The sequence below is a fragment of the Pipistrellus kuhlii genome, unplaced genomic scaffold, assembly GCF_014108245.1.
Source record: "Pipistrellus kuhlii isolate mPipKuh1 unplaced genomic scaffold, mPipKuh1.p scaffold_m20_p_3, whole genome shotgun sequence".
Lineage (NCBI taxonomy): Eukaryota > Metazoa > Chordata > Mammalia > Chiroptera > Vespertilionidae > Pipistrellus > Pipistrellus kuhlii.
Genome location: NW_023425529.1, coordinates 2,025,639 through 2,039,595, shown reverse-complemented (window position 1 = coordinate 2,039,595; position 13,957 = coordinate 2,025,639). Strand labels below are relative to the sequence as shown.

The 13,957-nt window shown below is 37.7% G+C and overlaps 1 protein-coding gene across 2 annotated transcripts in view; it reads right to left on the bottom strand.

Annotated features, from left to right (window-relative positions):
* DMC1 (DNA meiotic recombinase 1) overlaps nucleotides 1-12,933 on the bottom strand; it is a 29,081-nt gene extending 16,148 nt beyond the window's left edge. The window contains exons 1-8 of one of the 2 annotated variants that reach the window (XM_036459205.2): nucleotides 12,809-12,899; nucleotides 12,193-12,237; nucleotides 11,145-11,291; nucleotides 10,285-10,367; nucleotides 9,498-9,550; nucleotides 8,209-8,250; nucleotides 6,756-6,828; nucleotides 1,064-1,155 (exon numbers count right to left, since the gene is read on the bottom strand). In XM_036459205.2, the coding sequence (XP_036315098.1) occupies nucleotides 1,064-1,155; nucleotides 6,756-6,828; nucleotides 8,209-8,250; nucleotides 9,498-9,550; nucleotides 10,285-10,367; nucleotides 11,145-11,291; nucleotides 12,193-12,237; nucleotides 12,809-12,859 (586 nt within the window). In that variant the 5' untranslated portion in view covers nucleotides 12,860-12,899. Of the gene's footprint in view, nucleotides 1-1,063; nucleotides 1,156-6,755; nucleotides 6,829-8,208; nucleotides 8,251-9,497; nucleotides 9,551-10,284; nucleotides 10,368-11,144; nucleotides 11,292-12,192; nucleotides 12,238-12,808 lie in introns of both variants that reach the window. The other variant, XM_036459207.2, reaches the window with a different exon arrangement.
* Nucleotides 12,934-13,957: the final 1,024 nt, after the last annotated feature.

Genomic DNA, 13,957 nt, shown 5'->3' with positions numbered 1-13,957 from the left:
TGATCTTTAGAGAGAGAGTGGAAGGGAGAGAAGAGGGAGAGAGAAAAAAAGAGAGAGGAAAATTGATGTGAGGGAAACATTGATTGGCTGCTTCCCGCTGGGGCTGAGGAACCTGCAAAGGAGGTACATGCCCTTGGCTGGGAATTGAACCTGAGACCCTTCCTTCCGTGGCTGATGCTCTAACCAATGGGGCAAACCAGTGAGGCAAAATTTTCTTTTTAAAAATATTTTTGTATAGATTCCAGAGAGGAAAGGAGAGGGAGATAGAAAAATTAATGAGTGCGAATCATTGATTGGATGCCTCCTGCGTGCCCCACAATGGGGATCGAGCCTGAAATTCGGGCATGTGTCCTGACCAGGAATCAAACCATGACCTCTTGGTTCATAGGTCGATGCTCAACCACTGAGTCAAACCAGCCTGGAAGGATTTTCTTAGTTATTTAAATTATTTAACTTTATTAAATAATAGAGGCCTGGTTCATGAAATTTTGTGCCCTCGGGGGGGTTGGGGGGGTCTCTCAGCCCAGCCTGTGCCCTCTCGCAGTCCAAGAGCCATCGGGGGATGTCTGATTGATGCAAAGGCAGGAGAGGCTCCCGGTCACCACTGCTGCGCTTGCCACCCATGAGCCTAGCTTAGGGCTTCTGGCTGAGTGGCTTTCCCCCTGTGGGAGTGCACTGACCATCAGGGGGAGCTCCTACATTCAGCGTCTGCCCCCTGGTGATCAGTGCGTGTCATAGTGACTGGTCTTTGGGCAGTTCAGTCAATTTGCATGTTAGCCTTTTATTATGTAGGATGACTTCATATTCTGCATTAGCATACATGCCAAATGCTACATTACCCATGATGCTCTCCATTTCAAACACAAAGGTAAGAAATAATTTCAGGGCATTTTAATATCTAAGGACTTACCAGATGATACAATTTGTGGACTAAATTAATTTGGAGAAAAGTAAAATAAAAAGAGAAAATAACAGTGTCAAAAGGTTGTGATTATTACTCAGGTAGTAAATCAGTGCTGCCAACCTTAAAACCACCCAGCATGCAATTGCATGGGGTCCTTACTAGTATATGCACGTGCATAAAGCACATTGTCCAGGACTGCATCATGGTCCACGTTGAAGCGGTCAGCAATGTCCCGGAGGCGATCTGGACGGCTGGAAGGTGCCAAAATTAAGGAACTAATACAGCAATTCTAAAAAAGTTTAGACAACTACAAAAATAATACTGTCAGGAAATGAACAGAGAGGCAAAATGATGTGCCTGCAAAGGTATTCTGGAGGATACTAATTATCACTTCAAATCTACACCACATTTTATTTTTCATTAGTGCCTCAATGAATACCTTAGGTAGTGATAATGGTGAGAGAAATGATAAAGCTGTAAGCATTTAAATGTTAACTTATCTAATGTTTACGATAACCATGGAAGCCAACTGTATGGTCTATATTATATTTTACAAATGAGGACACTGACAGAGATTAAGCAAATGACTCAGGATATGCAGCAAATCAATTATAAGAGAAAAACTAAAGATTTGTGAATCTCATTTGTTCTCAATTCTATAATAGTTGTATTCTAGGAATATAATATTACTGAGTTATAATTTAAGTTACTTCAAAGTGAATTAATTCATTCTGTTCATACTCGTCACTTGTTCAATATGAAATAGCTTATTACACCATTAATCATGTTTTGCCAGTGAATGGTAAATTTAACTACTTGAACCAAAGGGTCAGAAAGGTAACTTCAAAGGTCATAAGGGAATTACCAACCTTCTTCTAAGGAGTTGTGCTAGCTTTCTGAAATTAGTAAATTCATAGGGAAGCAAATTCAGTGTACCTGCAAAGGTATTCTGGAAGATGCTAATTATCACTTAGATCTAACTAAACTGCAAAGGAATAAAAACGTTTTTCACCATGTCAGTCTTTACAAAACTTGGTTAGTATATAACCAGAAGTATAAAAATCGTGCTTATGCCGAAACCGGTTTGGCTCAATGGATAGAGCGTCGGCTTGGGGACTGAAAGGTCCCGGGTTCTATTCCGGTCAAGGGCATGTACCTTGGTTGTGGGCATATCCCCAGTGGGGGGTGTGCAGGAGGCGGCTGATCGATGCTCTCTCTCATTGATGTTTCTAACTCTCTATCTCTCTCCCTTCCTCTCTACAAAATCAATAAAATATATTTTTAAAAAATCGTGCTTATGCTGAAGGGAAGTTCAAATCAATCTACAAAGACCATATGAAATAAATCACCATAATCATAAATTACCAATGCAAGGCATTATGGTGCATATAAAGAATCATAAGATAATCCATACCAAAAAGTATGCATAAGACATAATTAAGTAGGCAAAATATAAACATTAAAAAGAAAAATATCAAGAGAGAACCACTGAAAGAATGAAAACATTCTACTGAGCACTCATGTGTCCTTGTCCCTCCCTACTCGTTCTTGTATAGGACTTGGCTCCTGTTTCTCTTTACCATTCTTGATAAAATCCAAATTGCCCAAACAGTGGTTTTTAATCTGCAAGAACAATTCCTCTCTCTCTGAGAACCATCCTTAAATAGCTATTTCTGAAACTGGCTGGAGCCCAGCTGAGGAGCTCTTCTTATCACAGCCCTCTACAACATTCCACCCTCCTTCCCCAAGTTAGAAACTTCCACAGAGTCTTCTTATGCCCTGTATTTCCAAATAAAGTATTCTGCAAACAGTTCTCTGGTGTTTTTCTTCTACTCGAGTTTTTTTTTGGATAGTAAATTTAGAGGATTTGTATGATCCAGAAACACTGTGAAGTGGGGATAGAGGGAGCAAACACCCAAATAGGATAGAAATATACCATGCAAATTTGTATGTGACAGGCCAAATGAACATTTAAGACTGAGAGCAAAATAATGCATCTTCAGAATGCCAGAGCTCAAGTTTACCATCTCATTACTTTTCTGATAAAATGACTTGAGTAGGTACTCCAGGAAAATAGAAATACAGGAAAGATTTGGGATGCAAAAAACAATAATGAATAAAAAAAACTCCACGAGAATCTGAATAGTTAAGTCTAAATAATTTAAACTCTTCTTTTTGCTCATCCTTCACATCCAGATATCCTCCTACTTCCTCTCTCTCTCTATGGTTTCTTCTTTTAAGTCCTTTCTAAATACTGGCATACCCCAAAGTTGTGTTCTCAGTTCTCTCTTCTCTCTAAGTTCTCTTGCCCCCGTGGCTATTACATCCATATCTCTGGGTCACATCCCTTTCTTAAGCTGAGTCCAACGTTTGCAACTGCCATGTGAATGTCTTCCTGTACCTCACATTCAACACATTAAAATGAAACACCACCTTTTCTCTGAAACATGATCTGCTCGATTCTGTCATTAGCAACATGATTCTCCCATTGTCTACACAAAAAACCTTGTATGGTTTCTCTCACCTCTTTCCTTTGTCTACCAAATACCTTCATCAAGTACTAGCAATTTTCATCCCTAATATTTCTTATCCTTTTCTTTTTATCTCTACTGCTTCCAACCTAGATCAAGTTCTCATTACTTGCCAAGATATTGCAAAAGTATCTAATTTATACTCATCATCTGCTGGAAAACAAATCAGTTTCACTAAAAAAGAGATGTTGACAGGAAGCCATGAAGGCTGGTCAACAACCTTAATTGCTCTAACCTTTAGTTGAGATATTGTTAGCTGAAGCAGAATCTACCTTGTTTGTCCCATGAAAGTTTCTGTTATTTCCTGCCTAATGGCTACATGTAAATTTCTGTTTATGTTGCCTAAGATGTTTTCCCCAAAGCCTCAATAAAAGGGGATGGCAGGGCCTGATCAGGGAGTAGTTCTCCCACTAGAGTTGGACTACTGCCTGGCCCCTCATATCACCAAATTGAATTTCTTCAAGTCTCTTCATTTGTGTGCGGCCCTTCTCCAGAACCTGAACCCTGAATTGGAACTCTTTCTATGCAGGCCATGAAAGAGAGTCCTATAATCATCCATCTGGTTTTTAAGCCTTTTATGTTTAAGACTAAAATCACCTTACATTCTGGAGTACCTTTCACTTCAAATTCTTTGTTATCTAATCAGGTTCTGAGAAATCAAGATGACGGCATAGATAAACACCTGAACTGCTGCCTTGCACAACAATTTCAAAACTACAACTAAAAGACAAAACAGACATCATCCAGAACCACAGAAAGGCTGGCTGAGTAGAAATTCTACAACTAGAAGGAAAGAGAAAAGCACACTGAGACTCAGAGGAGCTGCGGAAGTTAAGTGCAGAGGTATGAAGGCATGCGTGGAGAGGGCTTGTAACTGAGTACATGGCTGGCTTTCTCAATCAGGAGGGAAACAAAAGTTCCTGACTGCTCTAACTCCAGTTTCGGGTGAGACTCTGGGGACCTAGACTCATATGGGGAGAAACTGGACTGTCTGGCAACAGGCAAAACTCGAGGGTGGCTTTCTCTCAGAGGTGCTTGCAGCAGTTACCACAGGACACCGAGACACAGGAGCCTATTAGGGCAGGGCTGATGGGAAACTGGTGCTGTCTGCTCCGCCCTGAGCCTCCGCCCATCCAAGCTAAGCACAGAGGCTTTTGCAAGACTTATCTCATAAGCGTGTCTCCAGCACAGAAGTTCTCCTATTGTAGACACAGCTGATCCTCACAGCCAATTGGAGGTCAATTCCTCCCAGTGATACCAACAACAATAAAGGCTTAACTACAACAAGACTGGGCACACAGCCCACAAAGGGGTGCACCAAGAGGGTCCACCTCAGGTAACTTGGGAGGCTGGGCCACTGGATCCTATATGACACCTAGCACACAAAGCCACTCTTATCAACTCAGGGAAGCAGCCAAAATGTAGAGACAAAGAAATAGGTCACAAATGAAAGAAATGGAGGAAAGCAAATGACTGGATATAGAGTTAAACCATGATTATAAGGTTTTTCAAAAATTTTCTAGAAAAGGCCGATAACCTTAGTGAGACCCTCGAGGATATGAAAAAGGACCAACTAGAAATTAAGCATACACTGACTGAAACAAAGAATAATATACAGAGATCCAACAGCAGACTTGAGGATCACAAGAATCAAATCAAAGATTTGAAATTCAAATAAGCAAAAAACATCCAACTGGAAAAAACAAAGAAAAAGAATCCAAAAATATAAGATAGTGTAAGGAGCCTCTGGGACTACTTCAAGTGCACCAGAATCAGAATTATGTGAGTGCCAGAAGAAGAGAGAGAGCAAGACACTGAAAACCTATTTGAAGAAATAATGACAGAAAAATTCCCCCACCTGGTGAAAGAAATAGACTTACAAGTTCAGGAAGCACACAGAATCCCAAACAAAAGGAATCCAAAGAGGACCACATCAAGACACATCATAATTAAAATGCCAAGAGCAAAAGACAAAGAGAGAATAATAAAAGCAGCAAGAGAAAAAGTTAGTTATCTACAAGGGAGCACCCATATGACTGTCAGCTGATTTCTCAACAGAAACTATGTAGGCCATACGGGAGTGGCAAGAAATATTCAAAGTGATGAATAGTAAGAACCTACAACCAAGATTACTCTCCCCAGCAAAGCTATCATTCAGAATTGAAGGTCAGATAAAATGCTTCACATGTAAGAAAAAGCTAAAGGAGTTCATCACCACCAAACCAGTATTATATGAAAAGCTGAAAGGTATTCTTTAAGAAGAAGAAGAAAAAAGGTAAAGATAAAAAGTATGAACAACAAATACATATCTATCAACAAGTGAATCTAAAAATGAAGTGAATTAAAAGAACCTGATGAACAGAATAAATTGGTGAATATAATAGAAACAGGGGCACAGAAAGGGAGTGGACTACAATTCTAGGGGGGAAGGGATGTGGGGGTGTGGGAAGAGACTGGACAAAAATCATACACCTATGGATGAGGACAGTCGGGGGAGGGTAAGGGCAGAGGGTAGGGTGGGAACCAGTTGGAGGGGAGCTATGGGGGGGAAAAGAGGAACAATTGTAATAATCTGAACAATAAAGATTTATTTAAAAAAATAAAATAAACAAAATCTGCCCTTTTCCCTTCTGTGCTTGTGCTCCTTTCATACATTTCCCCTTATTCTGAACCACATTCTAAGTGAGCTAATAATCTTCTGTCTACTTATAAGTAAAACTAGAGGCCCAGTGCACAACATTTGTGCACTTAGGGTGGGGGTGGGAAATACAAATGAATATGTATTTTCCTCAACCCAGCCTGTGCCCTTTCATAGTTTAGGAGCCCTCAGGGGATGTCAGACTATTCGCAAGGAACGGGCCTAAGCTGCAGATGGACATCCTTAGTGCTGCCATGGAGGTGGGCTGCTGCACTCACCTGTGGGAGCTCACTGACCACCAGGGGGCAGATCCTGCATTGAGCATCTGCCCCCTGGTGGTCAGTGCATGTAATAGTGACTGGTCGTTCCATTGTTTGGTCGATTTGCATATTACCCTTTTATTATACAGGATATTTGGAGAAGAGGATTAAAAATGAATATGTATTTTCCTCTCAAGTATTTGTTTTGTCAATTTCACAGCAAATCCTTTCAGAGAAATAAAATCTTTTTAAATAAAAAGTGATTTGAGATCTTGACCAGCAATTATTTTTCCCTTGGGTTTTCTCATTATTGCTGGTTTCTGAGATGATTATAAAAATGATATATTTCAAACAAACCCTTTTATAGTAACATTACTATATCACACTACTATGACAGCAAGTTTTTTAAATAAAAAGGTTACAAAGTATTTTCTGTATCGATGAAGATAATCTTTCCTCCCGAGTAGCCACCTGCTCCTGGAAGTTGAGCTGTCACTAGGAAGCAATTAAGAGTTAATTAATATTAATAGGAATGAATACATTTTAAACAAATAAATACATAAATTAAAATGGGATTTATGCTGGTTGCAGTTCTTTAGTTAAGCTAGCAAAAAATAATGATCCTTTAGTTTCTAATCAGCATGTTATATTTTTATATTACTAATTTATGGCAAAATTAAAGCATTCTGCCAGCAGAATAGTAATTCATCAAAGAATGTCAACATCTCTCCCAAGGGGAGATATTCATGAAAGGTAGTTCTCCTAAAGAATAGAGATAGAATTCACTAACTTTCTTATAAGAAATAATAACAAATATAATTTATGCTGTATAATTCATTTAAGTAATATTTTGATTAATTTTAGTCAAAATTTAAAATGCATTTTCTTTCTATGTAGTAGTAGTTCATACTAAGGAATTATTTTACATTAAGTACATGCATTATTTCATTTACTTTTCAAAACAACCCTAAATTACTATCATTATTCCTCTTTTACTGATGGGGACAATTAGGAAGGTGAAGCAACTTGCCCAAGTAACACAGCTATTAACGGTAGAGTCAAGAATGAAGCCAGGTATTTTGGTTCCAGAATCCCTTTCTTACCCATTTTTCCATGCCCCTTGTACTTAAGTCCAAGAAATGCACAATAATGCCTTTGTGCAAAATGAAGTGTTTTTACTTACTCTGTTTTAGAAAAATTTATTTTTAAGTCTGTCTTAGGGTGAACCTTACTCAAGGGATCCTAGGCCTCAATAGATTTTGTGACATTCTTGAAGATACAACATAGAAAAGATAGAACAGGAAAAATTGAGACAGTAAAACCTCTCCCCACCAATACAATTTACCTCAACCTTATTTCCATTCAGGTGTTCAGAGTGCAGCATTTCACCTCAAGCATCACACATTCAAAGACTAGCTTTGGTATCTGTGTAACTATGGGCAGTTAACCTCTCTGAGATTTCTTTTCCTTGTAAATCTGTTCAGATTACATGATATTATATAAAGTATCAGGCACAATTTAGATTAGTAAGTAACAGCTATGATTATTTTTGTTGTTGTAGTTATTATTATTATTATTATTACTTGTTGTTGTTGTTGTTAATCCTCACCAGATATTTTTCCCTTGATTTTTAAAGAGTGGAACGGAGAGGGAAAGAGAAAGAGACAGAGAGAGAAACACTGATGTGAGAGAGACAAATCGATTGGCTGCCTCTTACAGGTGCCCTAATCAGGGCTGGGGATGGAGCCTGCAACTGTGGTACATGCCTTTGACCATCATCAAACCCGGGAGCCTTCAGTCTGAGGGCTGATGCTCTATCCACTGAGCCAAAGCGGCTAGGGCTTTGTTATTATTATTGTTGTTATGTATCCTTACCACAGAGTGTATGAGAGAGCTGGGTTTTTCCAGTACGAAATTCTGTGAAATATAGAAAACAAAAACCCATAGTTAAGTTTTAGATATTTTCTTAAATAATAAAATATCGCCTCAGAGTATAGTTTCCTTTTCCAACAGTCAAATTTTACACATAAAGTACCACATCATGGAATGGATTCTGCATATATGAATACCAGTAGTAAAAATAACTTTTAAAGGTATTTTTTTCACAGAATTGCCCTTTGGATAAAGATTAAGTTAAACAAAATTTTCCTTAGGAATAGTCATATAAACGAGAGTTTAAGATTCTACCATAGGAAAGCCTGGGGTTCTCCCACTGAGCTGAGATCCTCAAAGGAGAACTGAAGTAGCCTCATACTGGAGGTATCCCCTAACCACCAAAACAGCACATCCTCTCTGGAGGAAAACTTGCCCTCCCACCACTTTCGGCCCACTGAACTCCCACAGATTAAAGTCAAGCAATGATCCCACAAATATCAATACATATACAAGACAATAAGCCACTAAGACTAAGATAATAAAAATAGAAACAATGAAAACCAGATATATTTCTCCAAGTCAACAAAAACATCAACTAAACAACATATTTAATTCCCCCAGGGCTGCAAGTACTGGAATTGTCAGACATAGTATATAATATAGTTATGCATGAATTTTTTTGAAGAAAAAATAGAGGATATAAACAGGGAAGAGAAAATCTACTATGTTCACTCTACATGCATTTCTTAGAAATACGATTTGTTTCATTATTCAACTTTCTTTTGAAAGAATGTAAAAAAATTCAACTATGTTCTATAGAAGTCAGAGATAAAACAATTAAAAATGTCAATAAGATCCATCTATTAATATTGGAATATATTTTAATTGTAGCATAGAATAATCCTGTATTATGAGAATTGATATTTTTAAAATATATATTTTATTGGTTTTTTTACAGAGAGGAAGGGAAAGGGATAGAGAGTTAGAAACATCGATGAGAGAGAAACATCAATCAGTTGCCTCCTGCACACCCCCTACTGGGGATGTGCCCACAACCAAAGTATATGCTCTTGACTGGAATTGAACCTGGGACCCTTCAGTCTGCAGGCCACTGCTCTACCCACTGAGTAGAACAGTTTAGGGTGAGAATTGATATTTTATCATAATTTCTAAATTAGATATAATTTACTATTGGTTGTTTATTTAATTGTACAATATGTGTATGTTTGTGTATATATATGTGTATGTATAATTTCCCCCCAATAACAAAATATTAAGGTTCTGCTTACCTCCAAAAGCTTCTGTGATTGCCATACTTTCAATTCCACCTCCTAGCAACTTACTGGAAATAGAAAGCAAGCATTAGTAATAGGAACAGAAATAGAGAAATCAAGAGAGGAGAAAGCATTAATACCATTTATTTCTATATCTATCTGTCTATATCTAGTTAACATGAACAGGAATTCTTGGCTGAACAAATAGTACACCACCTGTTAAATAACAGGTTCTACTGTGTGAGGGCTGGTGGATCAACAGAACAACTTGTAAGCCCTGCTGTTCTTATTTCTGGTACCAATAGGAAATGGGCATTATAAGCCTTATGTCTCAGTTCTGATCTTTAGAGCTGAATTGGAGTTTGAATAAATAGTCTTATTACTAACTGCATTTTTCATATTGTGCTAGAACTATGTTTCTAAAAGTCAACTATTCATTTTTTTAAAAAAATATACTGAGAAACATGAAAAGTAGATATTAGGAAAAAGGAAATGATAAGTTAAACATTTAAAAAATTAGTTTAAAAATTAGTTTAGCCTAATTTTAAAAATTAGGCCGATTGCAGTAACTATATATATTTTTGGTCTGAAGTACTTATAAGAAATTTAATCTTGTTTCTATAAGTAGCTTAAAATTTATTTGCTAGTTGCCTTTTGAAAAAATACACACACAAAAAACTACTTCAAAAGAAGAAGCTATTTCTACTAGTATGTTTGGTAGAAACAACAGCCAGATAGAGAAAAATAAATATAGTATTTCAAAGATTATGCTTAGTGGTTATACAATATATGAGATACACACTCAAATTCCTGGCTCCCAGTGGTAATATGGAAAACCATTTTCCTCTTCTCACTATACTCAAATGCAGTCAAGAATCCTGGCTCCTTCAGAAAGATAAAAAGGAAAGGTTTTAAAAGGGTATAAGGTGATGGTTTTAATTTTAAATGCTGCCAAACTATAGACTTGGTTATCAGGATCATTATTTGATATAAGCTACAGTTCATTTGTCTTTGAAGGCAGCACAAGGTCATAGATAAGAACACAGGCTTTTGAGCCACCCTACCTAGGTTCAGTGGCCCCAGAAGCTCTACACAAAAACTTGACTAAAGCCTATGTTTTTGTTTGGAGCCTGTCAGCAACATGGACCTCTCATAGTTTGTAGGCCCAAAGGTATGGGTTTGGCTCAGCTTTAGCTCAGCTGCCACAGTGAGCATATTCTTGGTCTGATCTGTCTCAACTGTATACATCCACTGTTAGTCTTTTTCTAACCCAGTGCTCTCTTATCAATTGGTCTATACCAGGAGAAAGTAACTTCTTTGGTGCTCAGTGCATTACAACAGCTATGATACATTTGAGAAGACAAAACAAAAATGAGGAGGAATATAAAAAAATAAAAAATAAAAAGGAGAAGAAAAGGCATAGAAAAAGAAATATAAAGAGAGACAAAAAGAAAAGTTTGGTAAAAAATAATTACCTTCATAGTGTTCCAGGTCTCTTAACCCTGCCTTAATCTTTCAGAAATTAATTGGGAAAATAGTACACTATGATCTACAGTAACTTAGAGTTCCCACAATGGGTTCTGGTGTTCATAATGAAAAAGGCTACAGAAACTTATAGAACCCTTTTCTAAGCTAAAACAACAAAGAACGGATTTTGCTCACAATAAGTTTGTTGGCTGCCTCTTTAATCTTGTCCACTTTGGCTTCTGAGAGCCCTTTGACATTGCATAGGGCTCTTTTGGTTGTCATTTGTATCCCTTTGATGGTACAGATTCCTACCGACTTCAATTTTTTAATGTCAGCCACATTCTGTAAATAAAAGAATGGATATTGATAAAATACCAGGCTGAAAAATTCCCATAGTATGTACTTTTGTGTCCATCTCCTTCCACCGTGATGCCAATTTTATACAAGCAACCAGGTGGAACCCACCCACCATGTAGCCAAATGTTCTGGAAATGTCTGAGTAGAACATACCCAGCACACAGCCAAATGTTCTGGCTGTGCCCTGCTTTCCCAAGAACGTTAGTGGGACCTCGGCAATGAAACAAGGAATTCAAAAGAAAAGTCTGTTGGTAGAAAAGCTAAGCTAATTTATCACACATTCACCCCCTCAGTTCTCCTTCCTTCTATAAAACTTCATTACTAATGTATTCTTTTACAATTTAAAAAAGATTTTTTCCCCCCCTCTATCCTTGGAGAATGCAAATAACTATATCACCAAAGGACTAGAATTTTCTCTTGTTCCTATTTTCTAAACTTAGCCAAAAGAGATAAAATGTGATGCTTCAAAAAAAGATAATATCATAGAAGTTTTCTATCAACTAATTGCTGTTGAAATTCATTTAGTTTGTTATTCACAGTCTGGATTTCTGTAAACATTATTTTACTCTAATCATTTGACACAGAACTGAATTTTCTGCTGATGAAGACAGTAGCTGCAGAGAGCTTTGAATACCTCCAGGTGAACCAGTGGTTCTCAAACGTGGGCAATTTTGCCCCCTGGGGATACTTGACAATGTCTGGACAAATTTTAGTTGTGCTACTGGATATAGTGAGTGGTTAGGAGACATGGATGTTACTAAACATCCTACAATGCATAGGACAGCTCCCCACAATAAAGAATCGCCCAGTCCCAAATGTTCAATAAAGTCAAGGCTGAGAAGCCCTGAATTGGACAATTTCACACAGCATTAAAAAAAATACTTACAATTCCATATTTTTGTAACAGGTCGATATCTTGAAACAAAGATTCCTAAAGGAGTATAAACAAACAAAAAAAAAATGGAGCTTTGATTATTCATATTCAACTGTTTAGCACCTTTTAAAGAGTTCATTCAATATTATGGTCACTCCAAATTCCTAAAATTCCACTTCTCCAGACAGAGATACGACCAATAATACTTTACAAGCATTTTGTTACATACTTCGAAGAGCTAACATCGAAAGGGCTAGAAAATCAAATAGTTTTGCCATGGCCTAAGACCTTCGCCCACAGGAATGGAACAACATTTAACCTATTTTAAAATATGTTTTCTCAGCCTTCTTCCCCACCAGACCCTGCACGCCTTCCTCTGCTATGTGTTACCAGTATGCACAGGAACCAGTATGGCCTTACCAGTGGTTAATGAAATTATCCCATGCCAGTTGCTAAATAGCTAATCTTAGCACCCCTTGCTAAACAAGTTGTTACATATTTGTAATATTGTCTCTCTCTAGATCTAGGTTTTACTTCTATTCAGTTTCTAAATATAGTGCTAACAGGAGGAGCTTCATTTTTCTGGCATGACTGAATGTCTGCATATCTTTCAATAGTCTTGTCATACCTCATCATCTTGGAATCCTGGTTCCTCCAGCACAACTTGATCCTCCTTCATGTTGAAAGGAGAGCAGCAGAAAAAAACAACACACCACCCAATTCTGAGAAAACAAGAAATATTATTTAAGTAGTCATAGCCGAAACCGGTTTGGCTCAGTGGATAGAGCGTCGGTGTGTGGACTGGGGGGTCCCAGGTTCAATTCCGGTCAAGGGCATGTACATTGATTGCGAGCACATCCCCAATGGGGAGTGTGCAGGAGGCAGCTGGCCAATGTTTCTCTCTCATTGATGTTTCTGGCTCTCTAACCCTCTCCCTTCCTCTCTGTAAAAAATCAATAATTAATATATATAGTCTTAGATTATACACCATAAAATCCTTTGCCCAGAGGCCTTCTTGATTTTATTTCAAAGTCCAGAAGAATAATTAGAGAAACATTTGGCTAGCCTATATTCTTTCTGCTGAGCATGTGGAATTCTCTTTTGTGAGGATATATGTGGGGTGGAGATTTAAATTTCTTCTCTCTCTCCTCAAAACTGGTCATTTTTTTAATATCTTTTGATTTCCTATAGCACAACTAATTATGACTGTCTGATATCTCTTTGTTATCTTGAAATGTTATCTAGAATTGCATACTGCTGTTTAACTTTTCCTGTTTATGTTAATAACACTCTAAGAACTTTGACCTTATTCTTCCTGTATCCTCCCTGGCGCCTAGAACTTAGTCTACCCTCACTAGATAGGTTTTATTTTCCTCATAAAATATGAGTACCTTTCTGCTAGTTAATGGGCTCTCTTGTAACATGTATCTTTTTGCTTCATAGAACATTAGGTGTATTTTGTACTTACTAATTTTATAAAGATTTAAAATTACAGTGGCTTCTCTCTCTCTCTCTCTCTCTCTCTCTCTCTCTCTCTCTCTCTCTCTATATATATATATATATATATATATAAAAGACTACTATGCAAAGTGTTCCCTCCGGAGTTGGACCAGGAGACTGGAGTTTGAGCACTTGCTATGACGTGCACTGACCACCGGGGGCAGCAGGGAAGGAAGGAAGGAAGGCCCTGATTGCCAGCCAGGCCTAGGGACCCTACCCACACACAAATCTTGTTCACCCGGCCTCTAGTCCATAATAATAAAAGCGTAATATACTA